Source organism: Heteronotia binoei, chromosome 1 (genome assembly GCF_032191835.1).
Source record: "Heteronotia binoei isolate CCM8104 ecotype False Entrance Well chromosome 1, APGP_CSIRO_Hbin_v1, whole genome shotgun sequence".
NCBI classification, from domain to species: domain Eukaryota; kingdom Metazoa; phylum Chordata; class Lepidosauria; order Squamata; family Gekkonidae; genus Heteronotia; species Heteronotia binoei.
The window spans coordinates 113798206-113811860 of record NC_083223.1 but is presented as its reverse complement, the minus strand read 5'-3'; the positions used below and the strand labels follow the sequence as shown (position 1 = coordinate 113811860).

The 13655-nt window shown below is 40.3% G+C and overlaps 1 protein-coding gene across 10 annotated transcripts in view; it reads left to right on the top strand.

Moving 5' to 3' along the window:
• MTCL3 (MTCL family member 3) overlaps window positions 1–13655 on the top strand; it is a 47867-nt gene that overhangs the window by 17419 nt on the left and 16793 nt on the right. The window contains exons 4-7 of one of the 10 annotated variants that reach the window (XR_009555419.1): window positions 2432–2503; window positions 3486–4661; window positions 5786–5954; window positions 12902–13157. Coding sequence is in view for 9 of the 10 variants with exons in the window: in XM_060239069.1 (XP_060095052.1) it covers window positions 2432–2503; window positions 3486–4661; window positions 5786–5954; window positions 12902–12924 (1440 nt within the window). In the remaining variant the exon portion in view is untranslated. Of the gene's footprint in view, window positions 1–2431; window positions 2504–3485; window positions 4662–5606; window positions 5955–12801; window positions 13462–13655 lie in introns of those variants that run through there. The other 9 variants (XM_060239069.1, XM_060239080.1, XM_060239052.1 and 6 more) reach the window with 9 other exon arrangements.

Genomic DNA, 13655 nt, shown 5'->3' with positions numbered 1-13655 from the left:
CCTAGTTTTGGACTGTTTCAGCCTGCTCTCCCAGGATGTTGACAAAATCCTGCCTGCTGTGAAACCCACCATTTGCCCCCTTGATCCTTGCCCACCATGGCTGGTTAAAGCCTGTGGTGACAGTATACAGATTCCTCTGAGGGAGATTGACACCCTGTCCCTCTCAACATTCCTGGGAGCTTTGAAAGAGGCAGTGGTCCGCCTTCTCCTGAAAAAAACGTATTTGGACCCCATGGTCCTTGCAAACTAACACCCAGTCTCGAACTTGCTGTTCCTGGGTAAGGTAGTGGAGAAGGTGGTAGCAATGCAGCTCTAGGCTTTCTTGGAAGATGCTAACATCCTGGAACCCTTCCAGTCTGGCTTCCGCCTGGCCCATGGTATGGAGACGGTGCTGGTCACCTTGGTGGATGATCTCTAGAGGCATCTGGATTGAGATGGATTAAAAAAGATTTTAAAAGATTAACTAACCTCAAGAGGCCCAAATTGCACCACTGCCAGATCTACCTTTTTTTTCATCTGAGGCAGGTCAAAGAGTTGGTCTCATATCTTGCCCCCCATGACCTAGCCACAGTGACCCATGCAATGGTCACTTCCAGACCTGATTATTGTAACTGTCTCTATGTGGGGCTGCCCTTGGCCCTGCTCTGGAAACTCCATCTGGTGCAGAACACTGCTGCATGGATGTTGACATTGTTGCCTTTATGGGCAGGGATTCATCTTGTACTGCGCAAACTGCGCTGGCTACCTATTGAGTACTGGATCCAGCTCAGGGTGCAGGTACTTACCTTTAAAGTCCTATACAGTAGGGGTCAGCATACCTTCACGACTGCCTCTCCCCATATGAGCCCCGCAGGTTTTTACGATCAGCAACCCAACAATTTTTGGTGGTTCCTGGCCCCAGAGATATCAGACTGGTCTCGACTAGGGCCAGCCTGGCCAGGGGCTTTTCAGCCCTGGCCTCTGCTTGGTGAAATGAACTCCCCCTGTGTATCTAGGCTCTGCAGGATCTATTTCAATTCTTCAGGGCCTGTAAAACAGAGCTCTTCCACCAGGCCTTCAATTGAGGAAGTGGATGTCACTTGTTATTGACCTCTCTCTCCCATTCTAGTGCGGTGGTACCTGATTAGGGTTGCCAATCCCCAGGTGGGGGCAGGGGTTACCCCGGTTTGGAAGCCCCCTCCCCACTTCAGGGTCATCAGAAAGCGGGGGGAGGGGAGGGAAATGTCTGCTGGGAACTCTATTATTCCCTATGGAGATTTATTCCCATAGAAAATCACGGAGAATTGATCCGTGGGTATCTGCGGCTCTGGGGGGGCTGTTTTTGGGGTAGATGCACCAAATTTTCAATATAGCACCTAGTGCCTCTCCCCAAAATACCCCCCAAGTTTCAAAAAGATTGGACCAGGGGTCCAATTCTATGAGCCCCAAAAGAAGGTGCCCTTATCCTTCATGATTTCCTATGGAAGGGAGGAATTGAAAAGGTCCCTTTAAATGTGATAGCCAGAACTCCCTTTGGAGTTCAGTTATGCTTGTCACAGCCTTGATCTTGGCTCCGCCCCAATTTCTCCTGGCTCCACCCCCAAAGTCCCCAGATATTTCTTGAATTGGACTTGGCAACCCTCTACCTGATGGACCTGGACCAATAGGCCATGCCTTCTGTAATGTTAGCCCTTTATATAATTTAATTTGTTTTTAACCATTTGATTGTCTGATGATGTAACACACCCTGAGCCTGTTTTATTGGAAGGGCATGCTATAAGTTGAATAAAATAAGTAATAAACAAAGTTGGTAGATCAAACAAGTTGTTTTTGTTTTGTTATGGGATTTATATTACTGCCTTATTCTGAATGCCTGGGACTTTTGTGATTGAGGATGGTCACTTCAAAACCAAATGAGTGAGGCATTATAAAATATCAGAATTGCCCCTCCAAATCTTAGTACCCTTAAAAAAGATTAACTAACCTTAAGATCAGTTCCAGTTGGAAAAGACCCTACTAAGAGCTTTAGTTTTTTTGCAAAGTAGTTCATTTAGGTTGACACTGCACTGTCTTGCAGTTTTGAAAATCTGCAATTGAAATTTGCTAAATCAAGTGAAAATTTGTCATCAAAATTTGCTAAATCAAGTGAAAAACTTTATCAAATAAATGTCCAGATGAAAGTTAGAAGATGGCTATTTCAAATTCTTTTTGATCTTCAGTTAATTGCATGTTTTAACTTTGAAATTATGTTGACACAGTGCACTTTTATAGAACATATTATGAGTCTACAGGGTCTAGGGAATGATTTTTGCGATGTTTGTGGAATGCTTTAAAACAATAATATTGCAGGATTGTACCACCCTTTGACTTCCATGAACTTAGAAGGGTATATCTGCTTAGGACAGTACTGTTAGTGTTCCTACGTATTAATATTATGTTCTTTCTTATACAGCAGTCCATGAAAAGAAGAGGAAGCAAAGACTTGCAGAAATCAGAAAAAAAGTCACAGCAGACACCTACTGAAGTAAGCTAAAATAATTCTGACTATCCCATGATATACTGTGCCCACAGTTTGAATATGGAATGTAGATCCGTAAGTGGGAATGGGTCTTGGTACTTTCAGTTAAAGGAATTCTGGTAGCAGGTCTTGGAAGAGGCCACAGTGCTTGAAACTTGAGGGCTGTTACTAGTCACAGCGAATAATATTGAGCTATCTGGACCAACAATTTGACTTGGTACAAGGCATCATTCCCTCATATATGAATGCAGCCTCTTCCATAATAAACAATATTGGCTGTTTTAGTGGTACTTAGTTATGGGATCATAACACATATCTTGAAATGTATGTCAATAAACACAACAGTGTGTTTATTTAAGAAAATTCATAATATCATGCATACATTTAGTTATAGATAGTTGTGTATATTTGGTGATTAAATGTAAAGAAGTTTAGCCTAACCCCTACTATTTAAAAATTGCATTGTTCTTCAGTGTTCATTACAGTGGTCAGTTTTTATCACTGTTTCCATTATATTCCCTTGAGAAGATGCCACAAATGATGTTTATACAATTGTGTTGCCTTTCCTCTTGATAATGAAAGTAAGATTAACATTTACAAATCCAATATACTCTTCAGGAAGATGTGATTGGCTGTAGCTTTCTGTTGAGAGTATACATCATGGCACACACAGATTTGTAATATGTGAAATAGTGTTTGGTGGATGTATCAGGATTTTGTTTTCATTATTTAATGCCACTTGGGAATAGTGTCCTGGGTTTACTAAAGATTTAATGGCAGCCTGTGCTTTCTTTAGAACTTGCTGTCATTTAATATTTGAAACCTGGATCAAAACATAAACTTCTCTTTGTTGCAATTGATAGGAAAACTATTGAGTTTAGCACAACTGTGCTATGATTATCTTTTTGGTTGGTGTTGAAGTGCCTATGGGTAAGCTTGCTTACATGTAAAAAAAATATTGAATATGTATTGTGCTTTTTTTCATGAGGAGGACAATGAAGATTTGAAATGCCAGTTGCAGTTTGTCAAAGAGGAGGCTGCCCTCATGAGGAAAAAATTGGCTAAAATAGACAAGGAAAAGGACAAATTTGAGCATGACCTTCAAAAGTATAGATCACTTTATGGAGATCTAGATAGTCCCTTACCCAAGGGGGAAGCTGGAGGTCCACCTACCACAAGAGAAGCAGAACTTAAGCTTCGTCTGAGGTTAGTAGAAGAAGAAGCCAATATTCTGGGAAGGAAAATAGTGGAACTAGAAGTAGAAAACAGAGGGCTGAAAGCAGAGCTTGATGACTTAAGAGGAGATGATTTCTCAGGGACAGCCAATCCCCTCATGAGGGAACAGAGTGAATCTCTGTCAGAGTTACGACAGCATCTGCAGCTAGTAGAGGATGAAACAGAACTGCTAAGGAGAAACTTGGCTGATGTGGAAGAACAAAATAAGCGGATCACTACAGAGCTAAACAAATACAAATACAAATCTGGGGCTCATGACAGTTCGAGGCACCACGACAATGCCAAAACAGAAGCTCTGCAGGAAGAACTCAAAGCTGCTCGCATGCAAATCAATGAACTCAGTGGTAAAGTCATGCAACTTCAGTATGAAAACAGAGTCCTGATGTCCAACATGCAGCGGTATGATCTAGCCTCTCACTTAGGGATCCGGGGCAGTCCCAGAGACAGTGATGCTGAAAGTGATGCAGGGAAAAAAGAAAGTGATGATGACTCCCGTCCCCCACATCGCAAAAGAGAAGGGCCCATTGGTGGAGAAAGTGACTCAGAGGAAGTCCGCAACATTCGTTGCCTGACCCCCACTAGATCATTCTATCCAACCCCATCAGGGTGGCAGAAAAGTTTCACAGACCGTCAACAAATGAAGGACATCCGCTGTGAAGCAGAGCGTCTTGGCAAGACAATAGACCGCCTGATTTCTGACACAAGCACTATAATTGCAGAGGCAAGAATTTATGTGGCAAATGGGGATCTGTTTGGACTTATGGATGATGAAGATGATGGCAGTAGGATACGGGAGCATGAACTTCTTTATCGGATAAATGCCCAGATGAAGGCATTTAGAAAAGAACTTCAAGCCTTCATTGACAGACTAGAGGTTCCCAAATCTTCGGATGATCGAAGTGCAGATGAACCATTGTCAGTGAGTCAGGTAGATTTTTACTTAATAAGCCGTATAGGTAAACAGTTTCAGCCAAAGATGTGGCACAGATATTCAGTCTCCTTTTTTCTTCAGATTATTATATGCTGTGAGCACATCTCTTAAGCAGAGTTACACCCTTTGAATCCATTGAAGTCAATGGCTTTAGAAAAGGGTTATTTTGCTCAGGATGGCAGTGTTACTTTTAAGTGTCCAGGATTGTGGTTTGCTACTTAATTCTGATCTTAGGTTATTAGGACTGTAGAAGTAGAGCACTGCTTTCTTTTCTAAAAATGCCATTTCAAAAAAAGAACATGATTATCAGCTAGAATTCTCTTGCGTGTTCTGGGACAGCAGGACAAAGTAAGAGGTGTTGCATATGTGCCTCATTTACACAATATTTTCCCCTCAAAAATATGTTAAAGGGTCATGGGAACTGGGTGTATGCAGGCATTCCTCAGGTCATGGTTTACATCATATTCATGATGGAAGGGTGAATATTCAGCCTCATCACAGTATTTCCAGCTGGCAACTGTGTTATCCACCCACAGTTACATATTGGAATGAGTAGCTTTTTATATTGTTCTGCCAGCTAATTGCATATATTACTGTTTTGCTCCTGCAAATCCTGTGAGTGCAGATTAACAATGAAATCATAGTGGCAAAATCAAAAGCATGACAGCATTTTCTTATAAAATGTTGTAGTCATTTTAGGCGTAAGGAAATCTAGTCAGTGCATACCCAGCATTTGATAATTTGTATTTGTCTATGCTAAGACAAAATATGTAATGTCAACAAACATAACTTCTTTGAGACCCCATTTCCTTGAAGCCAGAGGGACCTGGCATACAGAATCTTTGCTGGACAAGGCCACAGATTGCTGATTTTTTTCTTGAAGTGATACATTTGCAGTGTCATTAATAGAGCTTTATCTTGTCTTTGTATTTACCTTCCCAGATGTTCCAGCCTATCATTTTACTTATTCTCATCCTTGTATTATTTTCCTCCCTTTCTTACACAACAATATTTAAGCTTGTCTTCCTTTTCACACTGTTCTTTGTGCTGTAGACTTTTTTCATCATTTGTTCCATTCATTGTAGTATTTTCAGTTTTTTTTATTTTGTCCATCCTCCAAGATAAGAAGTACAAGAGCTATAGTTTCTGTAGTAATCACTGCTGTAAAAACACTGAAGACTACTTGTTTGCAAGAAGGAGAACCCAATGTTACATGCCACACACAGAAAAAAGCAAGCAAAACCTTCTTTCATTTAAATGAATCTAAATTGTGCTCACTAAGAATGCCAGGTAAGCATGAGAAAAACATATTTTTTCTTATAAGACCTTTTTAAAAGGAATTTTGGGATAAGATATAGTTGAAAATCTTGTTTTTACAGAACTGGAGGGGGAAAAAGAACAGGGAGAAATTTGCATGTGTCTTTTCAAAAGAATTTATTAAGTCAGGACCATGCACTACCTAAAACATACCGTGGGTATGTGTTATACATTAGCATCTGTATCTTTATTACATAGATTTAGATATTTTATTTGTATGGTTATGGCCTCAGCAGAGAAACATTATTCATAAGTAATAGAGAAACAGTGGTTTAAACTGTCTTGATGTTACCTTCTTCTCATATGGTTTGACTTTTCTACTTTTTATTACAGTTTGTAGGGTTGCCAGCTCTCAACTGTGAAATCCCTGGAGATTTGAGGGGTTGGAGCCTGCAGCAAGCAGGATTTGGACATAGATCTCAATGGGTGTAATAATACCATAGAGTCCACCTTTGAATGCAGCCATTTTCTCCAGTGGAAATTATCTCTTTTACCAGGAGGCCAGTTGCAATTCTGGGAGACCTCCAGCCACCACCTAGAGACTGGCAACCCTAACAGTTAACTGTGATGACCAAATTCAGGTTCCTGGGACAAATTTCTTTCCCAAGAACTGGGATTATAATCCAGGATTAAACCATTGTTTAGAAAACTTTCCCACGGTTTGTGGGGAGGAAGTGCCTTCAACAGTGGATTTAAGGGAGTAGCTGCTTAGGAGTGTTCTGCAGGTTGCTCAGGTGCTTGTATTGGATTTCTGCACATGAAGTCAGCAGGGAGGGAAGCACATGATTTTGACAACAAACTGAGGTGGTGTCTGTCATGAACAAACAGGTTTGTTGTGATGTCCAAATACAACCAATGTGAAGTTCAGGACAGGGAAAGTGGAAAAAAAAATCTTTCTAGGAATTACTTCACTTCAAATCTTGATGAGTGATAAGCACAGAGAGATTCTACTAACATCATTTGGGAGCTGTGAATGTATAGGCCCCTAATTTGGAAAAATTTATCTGGTGTGTTGGAGGACTCTATGTCTCAATTAACAGCAGTTTAGGAAAATCAGAATGATGTGCAATAGTGGCATGTATCCAGATACTATGAATATTAGTGTAGCTGTTCTCTGTATTGACTCTTCCTCCTGTTTGAGGCTGTCATAGATCAGATAGGACCATATGCTTCACTTTCTGTGTTCCTTAAGTCCTTGAAGCCATGTCTTGCCTCTCTGTAGCTATTCTTCATTCTACCCAAAAATGTTACAGCAATTCCTGAAACGAGGGAAAAAGAAGAACGAATGAATGGCACATCTGGAGATCAGATTGAAGCAATTTATACATGCCTTTCACAGTAGTCACAGAAATTGTTTTTAAAACTTTGTGTGTCTCTACATGAAGCATATACTACTTGTGACTCACCAAACCATAGGAAGACCCCCACCCATGTGTCATGGCCAGACAGGTGCCTGACTACACCCTTGGTTTCATAGTCTGAGGCATACAGCAAACCCAGGAGGGTTCTATATTGATACTGGGCTGTGTTTGGCTTGGTGGCTCAAAAGATATGCAGGCCTGTTCCACAGTGAGTCATGTCAGAAGTATCTAATTCTACTCACCCCACAAGCTTAGTAAATTTTTGTGTGGAAGCAGCCAAGATGCTGGGAAGGGATCCCAGCTACTTCATTTTCAGTGATGATGCTAATTCTACACTATGCAAACAGATCCACTTACAGAAAGAACAGGATATGTGTTGTCAGGTAATTCATATAATTAGGATCCATCAGTTCAAATGTAAAAGGACTGTTTCCTGTACCATACCTCTCCAGATGAATTCAGAACTTCAGAAGCAGGCATATTAGTGATAACACATTTTCTGTATCACTTGTGTTACTTATTAGATAATTTTCTCTTGATATAATCTTAAATTAGTTCTTGGTGTTTCATATCCCTTTTCTAACCATCTCGAGGGGCTACATTATTTATTAATTTGTAGTATTCCTTTCACAAATATTTTTTTGGGGGGGTGGGGGGTGGGATTGTATTGCAGATTAGTGAAAGAAAATGTTTGTGAGGCAAACTTTCATTCTCTTTGCTTTTAATAGCTGCACAACAGTATATTTTGGTAAAGAGGTGGGATTTTCTGTTAGTCTTCAGACTTGCTATAATTCTGTGTGGTGGCATTCATCTAATCCAGAACCTGTGGGCCATACTCTGAACTGTATTGCTTTTGTCTTGGCATATTTTTTGAAGGTACAGCTGAAATAGGCCTGCAATGATTTGAATGTATATATTTGTGTTTCTTTAATTTCTGGTAAGTTGCAGAAGAGAAAGGGCATGTGTGAAAGAGGGGGATGAGTGAGTGAATGAGTGAGTGAGGTGACTGGTTGGTGACAGAGAAGAGTGTGGGTGGAGCTAAGAGGTATGTATGGAGAGAGGAGGGAGAGAAGTCAGTCAGCAGTGAATTCTCAGCAAGTAACAGCAGTTAACTGTCAGTTGTGGTCAGTCATCAGTCTGTAGAGTCTGAGAAGCAGTCTTCTGATTTAGAATCCCATATAGTGCTGTGAAAAGCAGTAAAATTCTATAAAAGAAAAATAGAAATACTTAGATGGCATATTAGGGTCTAGATAGAGAGCCAAAACCTAATATTGTCAGAATATTATAGAAGTATGAGAGACAGAAGCTGTCAGAAGGTTGAGTTAAGAAGAGAAAGGAGGATTTGTGGGGGAAGGAGTACGTGTGAAGCGAAAAAGTGATACCCCAGTTAGGTTATTATTCACTGAAGAATTAAGCTATTAACATCTTGAAACCAATACATTTATTGTAAGAAATTTTTATTTTAATATGTTGTCAAAGACTTTATTTAATATGTTGTCGAAGGTTTTATTTTTGTTTTTTTACTAAACTGGAGTTGTATGATTTTATGATATCAAAGAAGCCTTAGAGCTTGGGCACAGATATAGTTGGGGGTGTTAAACAAAGTGTTTGGAATTAAATTCCTGGTGGCAGCATTACACAAATTAAAAGAGAAGTTGTGACAAGGCCACTGCTAGGAGTGTTGCTGAAAGCTGGACATCCTGTCAAGTAGGTCTTCTCGTACAAAGTACCTGCTGTGGTGGAAGAATGTTCTTTGATTTGGAGGTATCATGGCTTCCTTTCACAAGCAGAAAAAAGTTTAAGAATTTGGTCAAGGTGTAAAACTGCTTATCCAATGAAGCTGGAGTCTTTCTAAAGATAGTTGCTGTCAGCGAACATTTAATGAAATGTTCCCCTTGAAAAAACTCTAGTGCAAATCTCATGAGATCGTTTTGTGTATCCTGTGTATTTGCATTGGTTGTTCAATATAAATATAAAGTCTTCTTAGCTGGGAGCAGCTGTGGTGATAATCAGAGTCCATAGGTTCATGGTCTACAGTAAATAATTTTAAATAAGATCCAATAAAGGCTGGAAAATTGCAGTACAGGTCATTTCTATAGGCTCACCTTTAATAAAATGTGCTGAATACATTAGACAAGCAGGCCTTATAGAGGATTCTCATTCTCATCCCCCACTATTTCTTCTTTTTCTTTCCCCAAAGCCCCCATGGTCTCTTCCCTTTTCCTGCCTCCTCCTCTCTTTCCCATCCAACCAACCTACCTACAATTATCTGCTCCCCCTCCCATCTTGAGATTTCCCTCCTTCCTTAATCCTGGCAGACTCTCCCTGAGAAAAGCCTTACTGAGTTGTGCAGTACTGGCCAGCAGACCAGGCCCAGTTGTGTGGTGGGGAACACATAAGGGATTGTGAGGAGCAACTCAGTTTCCATTGTATTCCTTTCCCTACACTGTCTCCTGTTTCCCTTCCCCTGGTGGTGACCATATCTTTACAATTCCCTGCTTCCTTCTCTCCTTCTCACCCACCAATCAACCTTCCTTTTATTTGCCTCCTATCTTCAGCTCTATTTATTATTTATTTACTTCATGTATATTGCATGTCTCTACACTGTGGATGCAAAGCAGCTTACATCATCCTCTTCCATTTTATCTTTATCTTGAGAGCGTGTGGCTGGCCCAATGTCACCCAGCAAGATTCCATGACAGAGTGAGGATTTGAAATTGGGCTTCCCAGATCCTATTCTGACATCCTAACCACTACACAACATTGTTTTTCATGGAGTCTGTTGCTGAACAGTAGCAAGTGGCCAGTCCTGGGTGAATCATTAAGTCAAGTGATAGTCACCTAGTGGTTGCTGATGGACCTGGCCTTGATGAGACCTCCCAGACCTGGAAAGGGCCTTGCTATGTCTCCCTGCCTTCTACTGACAGAAACCTAGGATTGAAGGCTGGTAATACTGTTGTGGTTACCTAGCAAGAATTACTGAGTGGATTTGGTTTTTAAAGCTACAAGCACAGCTGCTAGCATTTGGAGGGGTTAATTGGAGGAGTTATTTTTTTTTTTTTCTTATTTCAGAATTTTCTGCAAACCTGGAGTATTTTTCAGATTTGTAGCAAGATCTGCCTTGTTTGTTCATGGCTTCAGTCTTTAGATTTAAGTATCCAGTAATTTTACCACATTGAGAATTAGATACATTGATGCATTATGTAAGATATATCAACTGAACACTGGTCATAAGATGTAGCATCTTGAATGCAAGTTTGAACATCATGTACTAGAGCACCATCTATACCATAAAATACTTTTGTATGTTTGTCTTGGGGCTTATTGCATTCCACATGATTAATCAACCAATGTAAGACCAATGGGAATTGGTATTGGTGAATCTTAACTATTTTTATTAGCACATCCCTTAAGTACTGCACTCTCAGATCCCAGCTCTCACCAGTGTAGTATCCAGGAAAAAAATTTCTGGCAAGAGCCATGATCACCCCCATGCAAACATGTGTCTATAGAATGGGGAACTCCACAGAGATAGAAGTAAACACAAAACAGCACTGTTTTCATTTCTGGAATAACTGAACAGTGGCAAGCATTCTATGCGTTTTTCATAGGACCAAGATTTGTCAGAGTTAGAAGTAATTTCAATAAATGTATATACCTGATCCTGTACATATCTAGTTAGATGTCACACTGTTGTGAAAAGTTGTGTTGTACTTCCAACCTGTGTGTTTGGGATGGCACACAGCCTGTTGCGTAAAGTTAAGTGTACTTCCAACCTGTGTAGAAAGTAGAGAAAGAAGTACTTTTCTCCCTTTCTCACAATACGAGAACTCGTGGGTATTCGATGAAATTGCTGAGCAGACAGGTTAAAACGGATAAAAGGAAGTACTTCTTCACCCAAAGGGTGATTAACATGTGGAATTCACTGCCACAGGAGGTGGTGGCGGCCACAAGCATGGCCACCTTCAAGAGTGGGTTAGATAAAAATATGGAGCAGAGGTCCATCAGTGGCTATTAGCCACAGTGTGTATGTGTGTGTGTATATATATGTGTATGTATATATATATATATATATATATATATATATATATATATATAGCCGCTGTGTGACACAGAATGTTGGACTGGATGGGCCATTGGCCTGATCTAACATGGCTTCTCTTATGTTCTTATGTGTGTTGGGGATGGCAGCTCTAAAGGCATTCCCATTTAACAGTTCAATAACTTTGATTTCATATGTTTAGTATCTCTTTTACAATCCATTTGTGCATACCATTACACATTGAGCCCAAGCTTGCAGAGTAGCATGACCATCTTTAACACTGTATGAAAGATGTAATTTCAGGAAGTTCAGGTTTTCTCTCCTTTCCCCATTGCCAAAAGTACAAGCTATGCTTTCTAAAATTATATTTTCCATGCAAGCATTAAGGACAGAGGAGCCCTGCCCTGTACATCTGGTTGTCCTGTTGCAGAGATTTGTGGTTGTGGCACAGTAATCTAGTTGAGTGATCAGGATAATTTTATCTTTTTCCTGATTATGTCTATTCAGTTTTCACTGTAACATCAGCATAGTTTTATGGGGGGGGGTTGGGGGGGAGTCTGTTCAATTGCATATTGCTCAGCAGGTTTTTTGCAAATAACCTGCCACCCCCTATTTCATGTATTTGTAATGCTATTAGGTGCTCCAGATAGATTCAGGATTCTTCTAGACTCCATTGCCAGCTCTATTGCAAAAAAAGGCTCCCTGCCTGAGAAGTGATCTTGTAACTGGTGTTGAGGCCCCCTAGATTTATGGACTTCAACATCTATGTTGAGATCCTTTCTCAAGACTGACTCAGAATCATGGATCTATTTCCATCATACACTGTAGGATGTGTGTAAAATAAAGAAGATTTTGATGACTGATAGATGATCAAGGTATAAACTACACCTTTACCACTATCTACTGAGGATGGGGCCCACTGCATGCATGCTTCCAACATCTGTATTGTGGTAGGAGGGAACCAGATCAATTGATTGGCCTTTGGAGGCTGATGGACTTAATTTGTTTCCTGATGGCTATGGAGAATTTCCTGTTGACATGCCTAGTTGTTCTACTGAATCCATTGTCATTTTTGGGAATATAGTGACTAGCAGGCTAGTTGATACAAATACTCTCAAGAATCTATGATCTGGAGCCCAATCAGCTTCTTAGTTTTCCAGAAAGCTTAATGTGATGAAGTACACAGGATTATGGACACAGCACAAATGGAGCTAAAAGCAAATCTGACCCCACACAAGTTAGAACTCATCAAAGGTCTTCTCAGTGATAGCAAAGAGAATCACATTTCCATCACTCATCATGTTGCATGTAGTTTTTAACTGTCTCATGGAATTTTACAAATTTGAAGGTATTCTTTGAGTAGATTCTCATAATTACCACCTCAAGCCTTTGATAGTCTGTTGTGAGTTGTTTACAGATAAAATTGCTCACATCTGTTAGACACAAACTCAGTGTTGAATACAGTGGAAATGCAGGATGTTTCCAGTGCTAATCAAGGTTTTTTGGATGAATTACAGTTATTGCAGCCTGGAGGTGCTGACGATGCTTGGAGAATACAGCCCACTGCATGCATACCTGATCCTTACACTTCTTGGCTTAATACATTTAGCCAGAGGAGAATTACCAGTTGGGTCCGGGAGTGATGAATACTTCCTTGCCAGAGGTAGTGCTCACAGTTTCAAGGAAGTGATTGTGAGGCCAATTCTGAAGATATCAACCCAGAATCATAAACAAACTGTCTCCAAAGACTGATGGAAAATCTTCAAGCAAGAGGTGACTACAGCTTCAGACACTCCTGGATGATACTGACAATCTTGACCTGTTTCAGTTGGGATTTTATTTTAGAACAGAAACTGTTCTAGTCACCCTGATGGATAACCTGTATCAGGGGGATTCACACAGTGAGCATGATCTTTTTGATTCTCTTGGATCTCTGTGGTTTTTGATACCACCGATAATAGTATTTTTCTGGACCATTTGACAATGGAGATCAACCCTACTTCTCAGGCAGTTTCCAGAAAGTAGTGCTACAGCAGTATGATTCAGTTTCATAGTTTTAATGCCTGATCTTCCCCTCCCCATCTCCCTTCACATTATTTAGTATGTAAATAAAACTGCTGCATGAAATTATCCTCAGTTCTAAAGCAAGGCGTCATCAATATGCTGGGGATATCCATTTTTATTACACCTTTGCATCCATATCAGGTGAATCAGTAGCTAGTCGAAACTGGAGTCAGCAACGGCCTGGATGAGGAGTAACAAATAGAAATT